Source organism: Pseudophryne corroboree, chromosome 1 (assembly GCF_028390025.1).
Source record: "Pseudophryne corroboree isolate aPseCor3 chromosome 1, aPseCor3.hap2, whole genome shotgun sequence".
In the NCBI taxonomy this organism is placed as follows: Eukaryota; Metazoa; Chordata; class Amphibia; order Anura; family Myobatrachidae; genus Pseudophryne; species Pseudophryne corroboree.
Genome location: NC_086444.1, coordinates 811757850 through 811776946, shown reverse-complemented (window position 1 = coordinate 811776946; position 19097 = coordinate 811757850). Strand labels below are relative to the sequence as shown.

At 43.7% G+C, this 19097-nt stretch overlaps 1 protein-coding gene across 3 annotated transcripts in view; it reads right to left on the bottom strand.

The window, feature by feature from the left end:
• The window catches only part of TBCK (TBC1 domain containing kinase), a 733906-nt gene that overhangs the window by 91990 nt on the left and 622819 nt on the right, over nt 1–19097 (bottom strand). For all 3 annotated transcript variants that reach the window (XM_063919248.1, XM_063919252.1, XM_063919243.1), the window contains one exon: nt 8295–8454. In XM_063919248.1, the coding sequence (XP_063775318.1) occupies nt 8295–8454 (160 nt within the window). The remainder of the gene's footprint in view (nt 1–8294; nt 8455–19097) is intronic.

Genomic DNA, 19097 nt, shown 5'->3' with positions numbered 1-19097 from the left:
CGGCGATGGGGCCTAAGTCTAAGCACAGAATGCATTTATGTTTCATATACACCTTATACACACAGCCGGAAGGTAATTTTAGCCAATATTTGTAATAACTTTGTGCATTAAACAAAGTGTGTGTACATTCACACAATTCATTTATGTTTCATATACACCTTATACACATAGCCTGAAGGTCATTTAATACAATATTTTTAATAACTTTGTGTATTAAACAAAGTTACACGTATTTCAGAATATTTAAATATGGGATACTCAACCTGTACTACTACTAATGTGGACTGGGAGATGAATATTAAATTAACATGCCTCTCTGTGTCATACAGTCTACAGTCTCCCCAGAGGGTCACTTACCAGCCTGCTTTCTTATGCTGGTCACAGTGGTCATCCCTGCTCACTGCTCCATCCACCCACAGAGTCACAGAGTAGCCACCATGGAGCAGGAGCGGGTCCCGCAGACCACTTTCACTGCGGGGCAGAGCCGCCAACAGCGAGAAAAGATAATGGGCCAGGCTGTGGTGTGCTGCCACTGCACAGCCCTCCTAACCTATCTGACCCTTGCTTTCGCCGCCACTCACACATGGTGCATGGTACAAAGCCTCATAGATCAGTGCCCGCTAAGCACAGCCATAGAGGTGTTACTGTATGGGGCGCTGCTGCTAATGAGAGACGGGTCCAGGAATTCCCCAATCTGCAGCTAGGTGCTGAAAGTGTCTGTACGTGAGGAGTGATTGTGCAGGTAAGGCAGCATCAGAAGGTCAGGTAGTGGCAGCAAACTTCACCCCAACCAGGTCTCTTTCAGCAGCCTAAACCGGAGATCCCCTTACCAAACCAGCTGCTGCATGTACAGGTTGAACTTTTTTTTTTTTTAAATAATCCCCTCCCCCCCACTTCCCGTGGGTCTTGGGTGTAAAACTTTTGCACCTAATTTTTATTTATTTAATACTGTAGGTATCGGTAACATGCATACCCGTGGTAACGCAAAACTGGTAGCAAGGTGTGCAATGGGTCCCTTGCAGATGGATTTATACCATTGAGATTGTCTATCAATGGGTAACCCACCAATGGCCATCCCTACTTCTCTGTCCCTTTCCTCCCACTCCCTGGAATCTACACTAACCACTTAGTGGGGGGGGGGAGGTAGGGGGTAGTTTACATAAAACACCACTGGCTGCTTCATTAACATTAAAGCTCACTGACGAGCATGTTAGTGCTGAATACAAGCTGTAAAAATTAAAATAGCGCTGCGAGTGGCAACAGTATATTGTGTTCAAAATAAAATTTGGCTTTAAATGACGAGCAGTCAGGGCATCACAATAGTAACATGTGTTTTATCTTGTTTATCATTCTGTTTCAGTGTTGTGGGATTCAAAGACCCCCAGGTCCCACAACAATAAAATGTCAGGCTGCATACTGTAAATTGTATTTTTCTTGGTTATGGGTCAATGGGTCAACAGTCAAAAGGTCGATAATGTCTAGGTCCACACCAAATTGACAATTTGGTGAAAAGTGAGTGTTTGATTTTTTTTGGTGTCAAAATGTTATCTTTCAGCACCTGGAACTCCAATTAGAGTACCGCTTTGCTTGCCATGCTTCGGGCTAGGTTACTATTCCCAATCCTAGTCCACATGCATGGTAAAGTATGAAAAAGTTGAAAACCCTCCCATCTCCCCCCCAAAAAAACAACACCAAAAAACTCATGTCGATCTCTTCATATGTTGACCATATGAACCCGTCAACCTTTTGACCATATCGACCAAATGTTGTTGACTTTTTGACTGCTGACCTAACATTTTTTTTTTAAGTGGTGAAGGAATAACACTTACTAATTTGTACAATTATCTATAGCCAATTTACATTTAGAAACAGAGGATTAGAACTGTAATGTAATTTCTGTATGACTGAATACCTGAAGGTTCCTCGCGGAATTCCTTCACGCTGAAATCACAGAGCATTAGAGAACATCAGTCTTTGTTCACTGTATAAAAACATTTATGGTGATTTGAAGCTCTCCTGTGGCTGCCGGACGTGGCCCTTTCACAACACTTCATAATACATGTATTATGGGGTGGTCTTCAGTATGCCGAATGTCGGGATCCCGGCGCACATTATACCGGCGCCGGAATCCTGACACCTGGCATACCGACAGCTATTCTCCCTCGTGGGGGTCCACGACCCCCCTGGAGGGAGAATAAAATAGTGTGGCGCGCGTAGCGCGCCTACCGTGCCCGCAACGTGGCGAGCGCAGCGAGCCCGCAAGGGGCTCCTGAGCGCTCGCCACGCTGTCGGTATGCCGGCGGTCGGCCTCCCGGCGCCGGTATGCTGGTTGCCAGGAGCCCAAGCGCCGGCATACCGTACCACACCCGTATTATGTACATACTGTATGTGACTTCCTATAATACAACCTATGCGATACATAATATAATTATCCTGTCATAACACAGGAAGGTTGAGGGTTATATTAAGAATATTAACATTAGTTAATTACTGTGCTGTTGTATAAATGAATGTCAGTTCTGTGGGAGCATTAAGCTAAAAATAAACAAAAAACAAACAAATTCACACATTTCAATTTGGAAAGTGCTGGTGGTTTCATTCACAATGCACCACACAACAGGAGATATTTAGTAAAATTATTTAACATGTACAGTAGATGAGTGAACATATTTCTAAGCAATGTAAAAATATATACTTCACATATTAACAATTAAATCATTATTTTCAAATAATACAAAAAAAAATAATCTAGGTAGCTTAAATGCAGTAAGCCTGCAGCTAGCATCGCTAGTGCCTAGAACACCATTTGGGTATACTGGTAAAAACAAAAAAAAAAACGGTAGACAGTGTAGACAATGTGCAAATAAAGGGTCCCAGTGGAAGAGTAAACTTGCACTGTGCACTATACCCGCCCGTCCACGAATCACAAAACAGGACAGGGTACAATTTACCCAGGAGTGAGCATGGTGCAAGCCAAATATAAAAATGAGTGCTTGCATTTCCACATAAGGGGCCTGGTTCTGAGTTGGGAGTAAAGCAAACAAACAAAACAAGAAACAATAACTTTGCACCTGGACAAATCATGTTATAATATAATTTTTTGCATGCAGGGTAAATACAGCCACTTTTGCATGTTACCCATAAAAGCTGGGCAACTTTATTTTAACACAGGAATTTACAATTGAGTTTGGACACACCCCTCTTAATACACACCTTAAATTTCACCCACCTGCAGTGCAACATGGTTTTACCCAGGTGCAAATCTTGCTTTCTCTTGCTTTGCTTCAAAATCAGAATAAGCCCCGGGGTGTGCTTCTTTTCCAGTGTGCACTTGCCAATGGAATATTTTAGATCTTTCTGTTCAGACAGTATACATTATTTTTTTTAATGTGAAAAGTAGGATAGATGGGCTTAGCTTGTTAAATCCTTTTCTTCTACTCCATAGGGAACAGAGGGAGGACGAAGGGGTATAGCCTGGAGAGGAGAATCTGGACACCAAACAGTTAATTTTAATTACCCAGCAGCCCAGGGCTTCCTCTCCCCTCTACCCAGCCCTAGGCCAGCCAGTTAAGTTAGCAAGCCCATGGCAAGGAGCATGGAAAATGAGAGGGAGAAGAAAGACCGGCACCCACACAAAAACACCCACAGAGAGAAGGTGCGTAGAGAACCAGTATCATAAAAACTAACCCCTACAGGTCAGTGGGTTCACCTCCCATAGGTGACAGCTTTAGGATGTCCCTTCCTCCTCCCTGTGCCTCCTCTGGAGTAGCAGAATAGGATTTACAAAGTAAGACCATAAATCCTACTTTCTTGTGCCTCCACTAGGGGGCACAGGGAGGACGATGGGACATCCTAAAGCTGTGACCTATGGGAGGTGAACTCATTGCCTCAAGGCCTCATCTGTGGAGAAGAAGGTATAAAAGGCACAGAAATGGATAAATGTATGGGCAGAAGACTCCATGGCAGCCTTACAAAGCTGCTCTGCAGTAGCGCCACAGTTAGCAGCCTAAGAGGCTGCCACTGACCTGGTGGAATGAGCAGTCACCACAGCAGGAGCAGCAAGATCTGCCACAGACAAGGACTGGTGGATATTCAAGTGGAGCCACCTGGCCAAAATCTGTTTAGAAACTGGCCAGCCGAGTTTGTGAAAATCATTATGGACAAAGAATAAGACCTGTTTAAAGCTCTGGCCTGTCCTCGTAAATCTGGGGAGCCCTCACCAAACACAGAGAGGCTTCCACCGGTGAAGAGTCCAGAACACTGAAAGACCATACCACAATCTCCTTGTTTATGTGGACCAACTCACAACCTTAAGTATGAACCTAAGCAAGACAAAAGAACGGGCCGACCTCTATGTGAGAACAGAGAGGGGGAACGACAAGACAAGCACTTAAGTCGGACAACTACTGGGCTGATTCAATGGCAAGTAGGAAGACAGTCTACCATTTAAGCCAATGTCTGTCGACTGGATATAAAGGCTCTAAAGGAGCAGACTGGGAGCTCGAAAAAACCATAGATAGGTTCCTGGGAGCCACTGGAGGAATAAATGAAGATGGCACTTGGAGGACACCATACAGTGTCCATACAGTGAGAAATGTCCATACAGTGAGTAAGAGCACAATCTGCCTCTGGAAAGGAACAGACAGGGCATAAACTTGTACCTTCAAGGAAGAGAGCCAGAGGAACAAACCCAGACCGGTCTGCAGAACAGAAAGGACTCATGAGAGCCAGAATGACCTGGGGTTGAAGCTTCTGTCCTGTAAGCGTTGTGATCATTCTAGCTAAGAAGACTTCTGGGCATTAAGAATGATTCCTAAGGCCCATCTAGAAAACACTTTTGCTCTTAGGATGGCTGTCTCAAGCAAGGCAGTCCAGATCTGAATGGAAGCACAGGCCCTGAGACAGAAGACCCAGCTGTAGAGGCATACAGGGAGGCAATCAATTTGCTGGCTGTCGGTATCCTGGGGGTCAGGATACCAACGCCAGAATCCTGACACCCGACAGCTGGAAAACCGACGCACAGGGGCTATTCCCACTCATGGGTGTATACGACTCCCACAGAGTGGGACTAGATCCTGTGGCGAGCACAAGGGGACTCGTACCGCTCGCCCCGCTGCCTGCATTCTGGTGGGCGGGATGTCGCTGTCGGGATAATGACAGCTGGTATCCCGTCCACTGGGAATACATATGTATTTCCTACAAATACAGACGCAGGGAAGCATCGATGGAAAGGTCCAAAAATCAGTTTTCCACATCTGCTGAGGCCAATCCGGAGCCACCAAGACCACAGAGGCGCCCTTCAATTGCAGCCAGTGGAGGACCCGCTGGATCATCGATATTGGAGAAAAGATGTATATGCATGTATAAACATCCACCAGGGGAGCTCAAGGTTCCATGTAAGGGAACTATATCTTGGTGGCTGGTGGGAAGGGGGGGGGGGGGGGGGGGAGTTGAGATGCCATCATAGCAATGTTTGGTAGGTCCCAGAGGCAGACCAGTAGACGGAAGACATCTGGATGTAGAGCTCATTTGCCAGAGTGAATGCCCTGGCAACCTAGGTAGTCTGCTCCCCAAATCTGGACTCCGGGAATGAATACCACTGACTAAGCCAGAAGAGGACACTCTGCAGAGTAGAAAATGCATCTGACCAGCGGTGAAAGTCGCAACTATGCAACTCCCTGAAAGCAGGCACCCTTTCTTACCTGTCTCCTTTGTGCGCCTGGCTCTGGGAAATGTCCCTGTATGCAGAGTCGCGGCCGAAGTCACTGACCCACTTGCCAGTGCTGTGGCCAGTGATGCCTTTCACTGTACACTCAAAAAAAAAAAAAGGAAAAAAGAAAAGAAAAAACAGAAATGAGTTACCACTAAAAGCAGCCCCTCCAAAATGGTACCCTTCCTTGCAGGAACCAAACTGTAAAATGACTGGCCTGGGTATATTTAAAAGAAAAAAGCTGCAAATCTCTGAAAATGATCTGTAATCTATGGGAACAGATTGGTGGATTTGTGAATTATTTTTTTGTGATTGCGGATGTATGGGTCCCTTCAGACTAGGAGATTGCAGTAGCAAAGGTAACCGTACTCACACCTGTTCATGCTAAGGAGTCAAGGACAGGTGCTACTGGCATGTGATTAACCTCTGCAAGACTAGAGACAGAGCTAGGGTCAACCATAACAGAGTCAGTGGGCTTTATTTACAAAGCGGCGCTTCTCGGCGGTTGGAGGTGACATTTTTTTTAAAACACTCACTGTCAGTGTAAAGCATGCTGGGCTTTACACTGAGTGCGATTTCAAATTTTCACCTCCAACCTGCCGAGCAGCAGTGGCTTTTGTAAATAAAGCCAAGCATCCCTAATGTATATGTGAAATATTATGATCACAACAAACACAAATGACAAAGGCACAAGGATACAAATGCATTATGGGGCTGTTGATACCACCAAAACCATGCTGTTTACATGAAGAAACTTCAGTAAGTGAGGCTGAGCGAGGCAAAACCCCTCTTAAGCTGAGGTCTGTCATAGCCTCCTGCATTAAACCACGCTCAACAACACTTGGGGCCAGATATACTAAGCCTCAAAAAGTGATACAGTGGAGAGTGATAAACTAGCAACCAATCAGCTCCTAACTGCCATTTTTTAAATACGGTCTGTGACATGGCTGTTAGGAGCTGATTGTTGGCACTTTATCATTCTCCACTTTATAACATCTTAAGGCTTAGTACATCTGGTCCCTGGAGAGGCAACTGGCAACTCAGAAAAATATTCCAACTGACTATTCTATTAGACTGGGTTTTTTTTTTTTTTTTCATTTAACTTCCAGAACCTTACAGTAGTTCTCACGTAAGGTTGATCACTTTTCTTCGATCACGGTCAATGTTACACAGAGTAATAAAATATAATAGAAAGTGCTCCCAAATACCGTAATCCAAGTAGGTATAAGTCATATAGTGCTTGGTCTTTTACATGATGAACTTTTGGGGCATGGAGCTCTTTGGATTGCTGTGGCTGGGCCACTTTGGGGTATCACCACCTTATTGTTATTTCTAACACCTATATTACCCTGTGTTTGTTTTATATTTATGTAGCATTTTTCACATATCTTTTACACTTGTAACACTGATCAGCTAACCTCACTTTCTAACACTCTGACACCTTACTGATGTCCTCTAACACTCAGCAGCTTCCCTCACTTGTTTAACACTGATTTTTTCACTTCTTTCTCTCATTTGTGTGATGCCCTGGGGTGATTTGGGGGTGCTCTGTACTCCAGAGGCAAACCCCTATAATGTTAGGGACCTGTCCCACGCTGTAACCGTGAGGCAGGTGGGCTGGCTCATATATTGCCAATATATGCCAAGAACCTCGGATATGATGGTTGTTGTAATTATAATTCAATGCTGTATGGTGCACCTGCATCCTTGTTCCTATATTGTAGTACTAAGTCCCAGCAAGGTAGCACATCCCATTATAAGAAGCTAGGGTGTGCAGTCCAGGTCTCCTCTCTTTTACATGATACAAATCTTATTAATTAGCATGTTTCTCCTAGAACAGTGGTTCCCAAACTTTTTTGAATCACGGCGCCCCAAAGCATAAGAATATTTTTCAATGCACCCATAAGCCAAACTTTTCTAAGTGATAAATGTAAAAAGATATATTAAACTAAATATTAATTGTGTTTATATGTCATCCCTAGGCTCAGTTATGTGATGAGGGACAGGATTCACTTCTGTTTGTCCACATATGTTATGACTGACAACAAGCAGCACTGGTTTGGCCTATTACACTGACCATAAATAATTTGAATTGGCCCTGGACCACCAGCCCAGGGCACCCTTGCAAGTGCCCCGAGGCACCCCAGGGTGCCACGGCACACAGTTTGAGAACCACTGTCCTAGAATGTATTACTCTACAGATTAGTAGGAACAAAAACGCATATTTCTACATTGTTGGTAAATGCTTGGGTGTAGTGGCACAAACAAGTCACTCAACTATGACACAAACAATACCAACAATAATGTCCAAAAACACATACTCCCAATACAATTTAGGAGATTCTGCATGTGTAACTCTAGGGCTGATTCAGAGTGGGGCTCAAACAAAAGAAGGAGTAACTTTGCACCTGGACAAACCATGTTGCAATGCAGGGGTGCAAAAAAAGGGGCCTGACTCAGCTATGTAAAGTACCAATGGTGATTCAAGTTTTCTTCTTTTTTTTTTTGTACACAGCCCACAAATACTGGACAGCTAATTGCTCCCGACACTGTATCGGCCTGTGTGTGTTCACTATACACTCACCTCAGCAGCATTTGTTGAAACAAGTCCCACTGACACGATCACTTTGCCTTTGAAGCTCTGAAGGGTAGCACTTGCGGGACCTGGCACAAGTTCTCCATCTGTGGTGAACGCTGAGCCAAATGGCATATTAATACTACCAGGGATATGTCCTCGATTAAAGCTGTGACGAGATAGTTAAGGTGGATGCAAAAAGACACTTCAGTAAAAATCTGCTAAACCAAAAATGTGAGATACCCTATGCAAATCAATTATTAATACTAAGCTGGGGCATCTCTAGGTGTGTGCTTGCCAAATGGAAAGGCTTCGACATAACAGGAGCATGGTCTGGGTGGAACTTGGGCAAAGCATATTTTCTATGGCGTGCTTTGTATAATGCTGCGTGGTATGAAGGAGCACTTTTTATGCTTGTCCTACTCTGTCCATTTCTCATGTGAAAGTATTTCATATGTAAACCTTACATACACTATACAGATAAGATCACCTCATACAAATAACATGTTTTACTGAAAGCTACACAGTAAAAACCTACTGAAAAGACACTTCGGGCCTGATTTAGAGTCATACGCAATGCAGATGTTTACAGAGTAAAGCAATTTTTTGCTCCTATGAACTCTTATGATGCATGCATTACACATAGGGCCTAATTCAGATCTGATCGCAGCAGCAAATTTGATAGCAAATGGGAAAAACCATGTGTACTGCAGGAAGGGGGGGGGGGGGCAGATGTAACATGTGCAGAGAGAGTTAGATTTGGGTGGGTTACTTTGTTTCTGTGCAGGGTAAATACTGGCTGCTTCATTTTTACACTGCAATTTATATTTCAGTTTGAACACACTACACCCAAATCTAACTCTCTCTGAAAATGTTATATCTGCCCCCCCCCCCTGCATTGCACATGGTTTTGCCCATTTGCTAACAAATTTGCTGCTGCAATCAGATTTGAATAAGGCCCATAGTGTACACACAAAGGTTCTGTTGTGATTGAGGCACATGGTATCAGAAATGTCTTGTAAAAGTACTGGGTGTCCATAGGCAATAACTGGGAGGTGGCTAATCAGACTCACTGAGATTGTCCCTCTTATGGGCATGTTATGCGAGTGTTGCAGGCGTGTCACTGACTTGTACTAAGATGCTCAGTCGGTCACTTTGCAGGTCGTACTCAGATCTGCACCTGCCACATGCCTGGTGCATGTTGTTTCAATGGTGCGACTGATGGTGAATGCACCAGGCAGTACTGCAGTATCTGCAGACACTGACAGTGGGTGTCTCAGCCCTTGCACATTCATACACACAGATGTACACCAGGTTTATGCAAATGTAGCAACATTTGCATAAAGTCGCAGATGGCTGACCGCCAAAAGAGGCAGCCGTGACTGTGTCTGCATCTACCTTTAAATCAGCCTCTTATCAGGGTGTAAAATGGCCAATAGCAGAAAAATACTGTAACATGCAGTTAACTGCGCAGCAAGTGTATACACAGCACAGAATATATAGTGGAGAATACTTACAGATGCGTTTGATGAAGATGTTAATTTGCCTGTCAACCCTTAAGGTGGGTAAACACTTAGCGATATAGTGAACTTTATCGTTCATTTACCTTCTCCTGAGCGATATAGTTTACTATATCGCTCAGTGCGTATGTGTATCATTAGTGATATCGCACAGTGTGGATGCCCGCCATCTGGTGGCTCGGCCCGGGACGGAAAACACCACGCAATGTCGCTCACCGAGCACATCGCCTAGTGTGTACCCACCTTTACTGTAAACCAGTGCTTGAGGTCATTGTGTGTATATACTGAATTTTACAATATTGTTAATGGGCTTCTAAAAAGACAAAACAAAGCTATCTAACACTGTATTCAGACCTAGGTGAGGGGAATTAAGAGTCCTACTATTAGAATGAGAAAGCTAGGAAGTAATACATTAGATGACTGCCTCTCATTGTCCTGTGTCTATCTAAAGTTGCCATCACTAGAGGTAAGGATTGGCCTCAGCTGGCCGAAAGCCAAGACATCTGCTATTTCTTGTAAAAGGACAAGTGTTATCTCATTTGTCTTTCTATCACAATTTCCGGATTAGTGGAAATTTATCTTTAGTGGTCAATGAAGTCTAAGTTTGATGGCAACAGTCCCATTGAAAAACAGCGACTTGACTATCGCTTCATTCAAAGTGCTTTTCTTTCCCTTTTATTATCTTAGATAATAAAGACCACATTGTAGTTCCATGTGTGACTGATGTACTGTGTGTCACAATTCTGTTTCACCTAAGCAATCACTACAATTACAATTCTAAGTTCAATTTTACCAATAGACGAAACCAAAACACACAATTAAAAACAAACAGTTTACATATACAGTAGAATCTCTCTCTCTCTTTATATATATATATATATATATATATATACACAGTATACTCATAAATTGAGAGAGAAAGAGACAGAGAGAGAATGTGTACATTTTGAAACAGTGCACAAACTTAAGCAAACGCTACCATTGTGTCACTTATGCAGCCACAGGGATTTGTACACAGATCACTATTCGGATGAGGATCTGTTAACGTGTTGCTTTTAATGGATTAAAATTGCTATACAGTAATAGCAACTCTGGGGAAGCTGTGGATGAATGACATGCTGTATATGTCCCAGGTGTCTTAGATAAAGCGGCTATAAAAGGTAGTCTCCCCTGTGGGCTTTTTCAGGTTTTGCTGTGTTAGAACATGGAGCCATGATGGATTTAATTAAAATGTATTCCCACTTTTTTGGAACACTCTATAGTGTGCCAAAAAAAAAGTAAAAAATAAATCAATCTATTTGTCAAAATTAGGAACAAAAATCTGAAAATAAGGGATTGCATTAGTGTATATATATATATATATATATATATATATATATATATATATATTTATTTATTTTGTGTATGGACTAATGCTTGGGTTTGGTATCTGCCAAGTACTTATACACAGACTGCACACTGAAAGTAACCTACACTGGTATGTGGCCCTTGGGCTAGATTACTTTGGTTTATACAGTAGTCTGTTCAAGAAACCGATAAATGGGTTCTGTCTTTGACAAGTTTAGGCTGGCAATAGCAATTTGCAAGATGTACTATGAGCTCGCTTCTTCAATATTAAACAAAATTACATAGATGTCCTACAAAATGTTTATAATGCAGCTTGCAAGCTGGGGCCTGAATTTCAAGGAAAGGTGCAGATAAATCTTGCCGTTTTCAATACAATATATTTCTAGTACTTTAGCTCCTGATCCTCAGGTATGAAAGAGAAACAAAAAGTGTCTGCTTCACCTGTCAGTTGCTAATTCATGCCACATATAAAGCTGGGTACGCCCTTGTCCAATCCTCAGGAGATCCAACTAGTTATACAATCCTACTGAAGACCTGGGGGTAGATTTGCTAAAACTTCTTCAACAGGTAAGTGGTGGTGCTGCCCAAGGCAAACAATTTGTTCTGTGTATCATTTTCTAGAATGAAATTGAGAAATTATAGTTTGTATCTGATTGGTTGCTATGGGCAATAGCACCACTTGTCTGTTTTAGAAGCTTTAATAAATATACCAGCTAGTCGCAGATTCCACATCCAATCCATGCATACACACTAGTCTAATTATTCAGCAGACCTGAATAGCATAATCTTGGCTGGGGGGAGGGGGATTTAGTAATGATAATGTTGTTGGGGAAATATATTAATGACACTGTCGAAGGGGGAGAGGGGGAGAACTATTAATATTATTGTGGCTAGGGTATGGGGACAGAGAATTTTAGTAACTAATTAAAGGTTGTTTCAGAAAAAAACGTATGGCCCCCCGATATCAATAACCGGCCCTGGACATCTGAGCTTGATCTGGTATTGGAAAATAGGGGGAAAAATGTTTTGGGGTTCCTCCTATATTCCAATAAGCCGCACCAAGCTGGGGGGTTATAATGCCATAACAAGGGGACACACAGCATGGGTTTCCGCTGCCATCACATACCAGAACGGGTGTGGTTCGTTTTATCGACAGTGTCTAGGTCGACCACTATAGGTCGACAGTCACTAGGTCGACATGGATGGAAGGTCGACAGGGTTTCTAGGTCGACATGTGCTAGGTCGACAGGGTTTCTAGGTCGACATGAGGATTTTTTTTTTTTTCGGTGTCGTTTTCTTCGTAAAGTGACCGGGATCCCAAATTAGTGCACCGCGTTCGCTCGCCATGCTTCGGGCATGGTGCCTTCGCTCCGCTACCGCTTCGCTCGGCACACTTTACCGTTCCAATAGTAGTCCACGTGGATCGTTAAATATGAAAGAAAAAAGAAAAAAATTTGAAAAACTCATGTCGACCTTTAGACCTGTCGACCTAGCACATGTCGACCTAGAAACCCTGTCGACCTTCCATCCATGTCGACCTAGTGACTGTCGATCTATAGTGGTCGACCTAAACATTGTCGACCTAGACACTGTCGATCTTCAGACCGGATCCCAACCAGAACACAGCTGGAATTCCTCAGAAAGTGGGGACCCCAAAAAATAATATGGAGTCCCCCCTCCCAAGCAACAAACAGACCTTGGCTATTCTCTGCATCCCATCCTGGTGGGCGACAGCCTTTTAGCTCTTTTGCATGACCACCGCCCCCAAGGACATCCTGTATCTTCTTTCTTCAGGAGCTCTTGCTTGCTCCTTCTCCACTGACGGACTTACAGCCACTGCCTCGCACTGGGTCATAACAGTAAATATGGGGTAACACTTTTCACTACTTAAGATCTTCAGATTTCCATTGTGACTTGTATATTCCGATTTGTATTACAAATGATAAGCACTGAGAATTTAAATTTTTTCTTAAAATGTATTTATAAAGTGCATTTATATAGCTGGTTCTACCAAAGATGCAGCTGAGGATTAATGAAGTATATTTTACTATTTTGCGGTCTAAAAATGTCTACTGTTATCATGCAAGTGTTCAGTCACCCATCGAGGGATATTAAATTGTGGTGCATTTTAAATGCATTTCAGTGCTGTTTAAATCAGAGCTGTGAGTGTATGTAAACAAAATAAGGACCCTTGGGTTGTGCAGTGATCAAAATATGAAACAATGCTTCATATTTCTATTGTGTTAGATATATTCCAATTTATAATACACTTGTCAGTGAGATTAGAAAACCTTTGTGGATATTCCAGTGATGAAACAAAATACTCTTGAACAGTGGTTCCCAAACCTTTTAAGTTTGGAGGCATCCTTAGGGTCTCCATGATTTTTTTCAAGGCACCCCTAAGTCAAAATAATTATCAAGCTGTCTCATTTTAAAAGTAGTTGGGTCAAAATAATGTAATAAGTATTTACAGTAGGTCAGGACAGCTTTTGGGGCCTGGTGCAGCCCAGCCCAGACAACTCACAATCCTTTGGACGGGTGGCAGGGAGGGTCCACTTGCTGAGGTCCAGGCAGCTGGCAACAGGCTGCGCAGCATGACCCGACATCACGCTACGCTGCGCAGTATGCACAGCCGGGCAGCATCTGAGCTTGCTAAAGGTGCTCAACGCTGTCTGGCATTGAAAAAAAAAAGAATGTGTGTGAGGGGGGGATTATCCTTAAATCCTTGTGATTGGAAGCTCCAATCCAGGATTGAATCCTGGACAATTTTAGGCCTAAATCCCAGGATCCCAATCTCGGGATTGGCAACCAAAATGTTAAGATTCTCCTCCTTAGGGACTGGGAGATTTTTTTCTTAAATGCAAACTGTGGGAGACTTCCTGTTCCAGCTGCTGTATGTGAGCTCTGCTGAGATCCGCCTGCATCTTACCTTTTACAAGGCTTTATAGCAGGGATGGGGAACCTTCGGCCCTCCAGCTGTTGTTAAACTACACATCCCAGCATGCCCTGCAACAGTTTTAGCATGGCCACATAGCAAAACTGTAGCAAGGCATACTGGTATGTGTAGTTCAACAACAGCTGGGGGGCCAAAGGTTCCCCACCCCTGCTTTATAGCCTCCAAATTGGCTCTACTAGCTCCCCCCCAGTGTGCCTTATACTTTGTCCGCTGTATGGACAAGTTTTTGCTGCCACAGATGCCTTCTGGAAAGCACAAGAAGCAGAAGGAGCAGCGCAGGGTGAATCCAAGATGGCTCTGGATGCTGAACAGATGGACCTCCTGCCTGCAGGCTAATCCACAGACTTGCAATGGGTCTCTTCCCCTGTACCCTCACCGGACCACAGCAGCAGGGAATCAGCCTCTGAAGCCCCAGATCGTGAGAATAAGGTATTTCCTCCCCGTGATGCTCCTGTTACATATAATGATATGGTGAATGCTATCAGAGCTGCCATAGGTCCTTTACTGAAAGCACAAACAAAAGACATCAACAGGCAGCTCTCTCAACTCACTCAGCGAGTCCTAGACTGAGAGCATAAACTGGGAGAGACATTCGCTGATGTGGCTGCTATGAAAACTACTGTTGCACGTCACACTAAATTTATTTACCACATACAAAACAAGATTGAATACCTTGAAAATAGATCCCGGTCAAACAATCTTCACATCATAGGATTGCCAGAATCCCTTAAAAGGTCAAGAACTTTATGATTTCATCTGCACTACCTTACCTACACTATTGAATGCCCAGGACTCCTGTGCGGATCTCATAGTTGAACGTGCACATAGGGTAGGCTCGCACCCAATAGGGAAACAGACCACGTGCAGTTATCTTTAGAGAGCTGAATGATCTATACAAAGAAGCGTTATGGTTGGCGTCTCACAAACGGAGGAATATCTCCTGGCAGGGTCACAAAGTACTCATATTTCAAGATTACTTGGCTGAGTTGTTTAAGGCATGCAAAGCCTTCTTCCCAATATGCTCCAAACTGGTACAGTCTAATCAAAAGTTTGCCCTTCTGTATCCTGCTCGTTTACACCTATTTCATGGTGGTTCCTTTAAGGACTTTACATCTGCTCAGGATGCAGAGGCCTTTTTACGTGAGGAATCAGCTGATGAATCCCCCTTCGAGTGATTTATATATACTGTTTGTTTGCACTCATCGTATCTAAATTGTGCTCCGATTGTTTATTTTGGAACTCCCACGCCACTGCTTTGCTATTTCCTCGTTGACTAGTATTATGGTCACTTTCCTATGTGGCTTCTCCATTTATTGACTGCATATACTGTTTTTCACCAGCCATGTTCTTTGTAACCAGGAACCTTCCCATCCATCTCTGGGATGTGCACTGGATGTTTGCCAAGTTTGTAGCCGTACCGTTCACAGGCGTTTGCCTATGGGCTTTACATGTTCTGTTTTGATTACTAACTTTATCTATTGATCCTGTGAAGTCGGTATCCAATGGATATGAGAGCTCGTTGCTCATTTTTCTATCTCTTTTCTTTCATTTTCATGCTACTCTTTGTATTTTTCTGTGTGTGCCCCCCTTCTCTCCCTTGTGTGTTCTCCCCTCCCCTCCTGACAGGTATACATTCGGACAACCGGGATTACTACTACTGAGACATTACTGCTACTGGATTGGGTAAGATGGATATGTATGCTGTGTCTACTGTTACTTATCATAGATGTCAATGATTAAGATTGGCAGCTGGAATGTGGGTGGGATAAATTCCCCTCAAAAACGCAAGAAAATTCTAATGTATCTTTCCAACTTGCATATTGACCTGGCTTCCTACAGGAATCTAATTTAATTCCTGATGAGGTTCAGAAACTTAATATGCTGCGGTGGAAGGTTCTTGCTTTGGCGTCCTTCTCATCGAAAGCTCGTGGGGTAATCATTTGGGCACGGCAACACTTACCTATTGTTATACATAATATTACTGTTGACCCCAATGGCCGATATGTCCTTTGTCATGTTTTTATTGAGAAACAACAATTTGTATACTGTAATGTTTATGCGCCCAATATTTATGATAGGAGCTTTTTCTAATCTTTGCTGACTCTCCTGACTCCTCACACTCATTTGCCCAAAATCATGTGTGGAGATTTTAATCTCATCTCCTCAGTTCAACGTGATAAACAAATTCCTAGGGAACGAGGTGGAAATCCTCCCAAATTTGGAGACCCACCGTTGGCAAAGCAATTACATCTCCTGGATATTTGGAGGGTGGTAAGGGGGGTACACACAGAGAGATCCAGTCTTAAAATCTAAGCAATCTGACTAGATTGCTTAGACTTGAAGCACGGATCTCTCCATGTGTATGCCCACCAGCGATAGCGATGCGCGGCACCCAGGCCGTGCATCGCTATCGCTGGTGCTAGATTGGCCTGCATGCAGACACAATCTAGCAGGTCGCTCATTTCACTCGCTGAGTGAAATGAGCGCTCCCCCATCACTTCCCTTGCTCAGCCCACATCGCGCTGTGCTGAGCTGGGGGAGAGATGTGTGCTGAGCAGTCACTGACAGATCGCACAGCACACATCTCCGGGAGAAATCTCCCCGTCAGTACTGGCCTTTACACCCAATTGAAAGAGAGTTCACTTGTCTCTCGGCGGCACGAGGCACTATGTCCCGTATTGACTATAGTTTTACTTCACACTTCCTTTTGCCCTATATACCCAAAGATGAAATTGAACCAATCTCCCTTTCAGACCAAGCTATGGTCTGGCTGAAATTGTGTATAGCGCGAGAAAAAAGCCAAGTCATATCTTGGCATTGCCCCTCTACTATAGCCAGTTTCCCGACACTTAGACAATCCATCAGTACTGCTTGGGAGGATTGTTACCACCATAGGGGTATATTCAATTGGTGTCGAAAACTGCAGTCTGTCAAAAAGATGGCAGTTTTCGACTTTTTAAGGTCGAATCGTGATTCGACCTATTCAGTCCTATTCGACAAGTCGTGGAATTCGACTTGTCGAAAAGCACGTGGATTGGCGGAATAGCTGCCGATCCACGTGCTTGTGTCGAAAACAGGGCCAAAACTGACAGCTTTTGGCCCCCTTTTCGACCATCTCAGTCCGACATAAAAAAATGTCGGACTGAGATGTGGGACCCAGAGGAGGAGAGGGAGGGGAGCCGCGGGACAGCCGTGGGCAGACAGGGGATATCAGCGCTACAGCACAGCAGCAGGATGTCTCACAGCCGCGCCGCTCACGGCAGCGTCCACCCGGCTCCAGCAAGTGAGGTCACGCTTGCTGGAGGGACACTGCCGTGAGGTCGGGCGGCTGTGTGACATCCTTCTGCAGCACTACTGTAACGCTGATCTCCTCCGTCTGCCCTCCGGCTGTCCCCGCTGGTCTCCCTGCGGCTCCCCCCCTCTCCTCCTCTGGGTCCCTCATCTCAATTCGACTTTTTAAAAGTCGAATTGAGATGAGATTTGAATAGGGGTTGTCGGATCCATTCCGACAAATGCATGTCGGAACGGATCCGACCCTAACTGAATATACCCCATAATGCTGCTTTTTGTACGGGCGACCCATTGCTCTATTGGCAATCCTCCAAAGCCACTATTCGAGGCCATATTATATCGCTTACTGCCTCCTCTAAGAAGAAATTTCTTCAAGAATATACTGTATACAGGCCCAGAGTAAGTTAACAGATGCTTTTCATATTTTTAAAGCAGCCCCCACTTGTACTAATAAACAATCTTACAGCGTAGTTAAGACTTTATTTGATGAGCTTTTTTCCAAAATTGAGGCATTCTAAACATTTCACAAGGAATATCGGTTTCATAGGTTTGGGAACAAATCTAATAAATTATTAACTAATTTATTGAGAGGCCAACGTCCCCCGGCCACCATTCATCCATTAAAGAAGCCTGATGGCTCTCTGTTCACCTCTAACGCACAAATTGCATCTATACTTACTACCTACTATACAGCATTATATTCCTCCCCCCTTCACCCTTATGCAATACCTTGGCCTTTTGGGCTGGTCTTCCCATCCCACAGATATCTGCTGACCATAGTAACTCTTTAACTGCCCCCCCCCCCCAATCCCCCATTACAGAGCATGAAGTCACAAGAGCAATCTCAGGCCTCAAAACGGGCAAGGATCCCGCCCCGGACAGTTTTACGTCTGATTATTATAAGCTACTCTCCATGAGGCCCACAAAGCTCTGGCTACGCCCCTGTCTGGGGGTCGAGCTTTTAGTCATGTGGCTCCGACACTATGGAACTCACTTCCCCGCACAGTGCGAGAGGCCCCAACTATTGAATCCTTAAAAAATAGAAAAGACTTTCCTGTTTACTCAAGCATTTCCATAATGTCCCTTTAGTATCTACATGCTTCTGTATTTTATGAAAAGCTGTTCTGTACTTCATTGTTTCTTTACTATATTATGCTATGTATCTGTTAAGAACCTTGAGTCCTATTGGAGAAGAGCGCTATATAAATAAAATTATTATTATTATTACTTCTTCAACATAAAGGTCTAAGAAAAGGGACGCAAGTATTTGACCTGGGAGTTCTGATACTGTCTTTTCAGATTTTGAAGGACACTTATGATTTTTCCCATCAATACTTCTTCACCAACCTGCAGATCAGACATTACATTAACTCATTATCTCCATCGAGAGCTGACTCAATAACCTCAGATCCTCTGTCACCTTTGTTTAATTGTTTATCCAGGTCCCCTTTTAAGGCTAAGAATCTTTATAGTTTGCTTATAAAATCTCAGACATTGGGTACGTGGCAATCAATCACCCTAACGTGGCAGAAAGATATACCTACCTTACCATTGGATAACACACTGTTTAAATATTTTGATAAGATAATGAGAACGGTTAGATCAACTACATTGCAAGAGGTCCATTTCAAAACCACTTACAGGGTTTACATTTCTCAAAAACAAAGAAGCTTCTATGGGGGTCATTCCGACCCGATC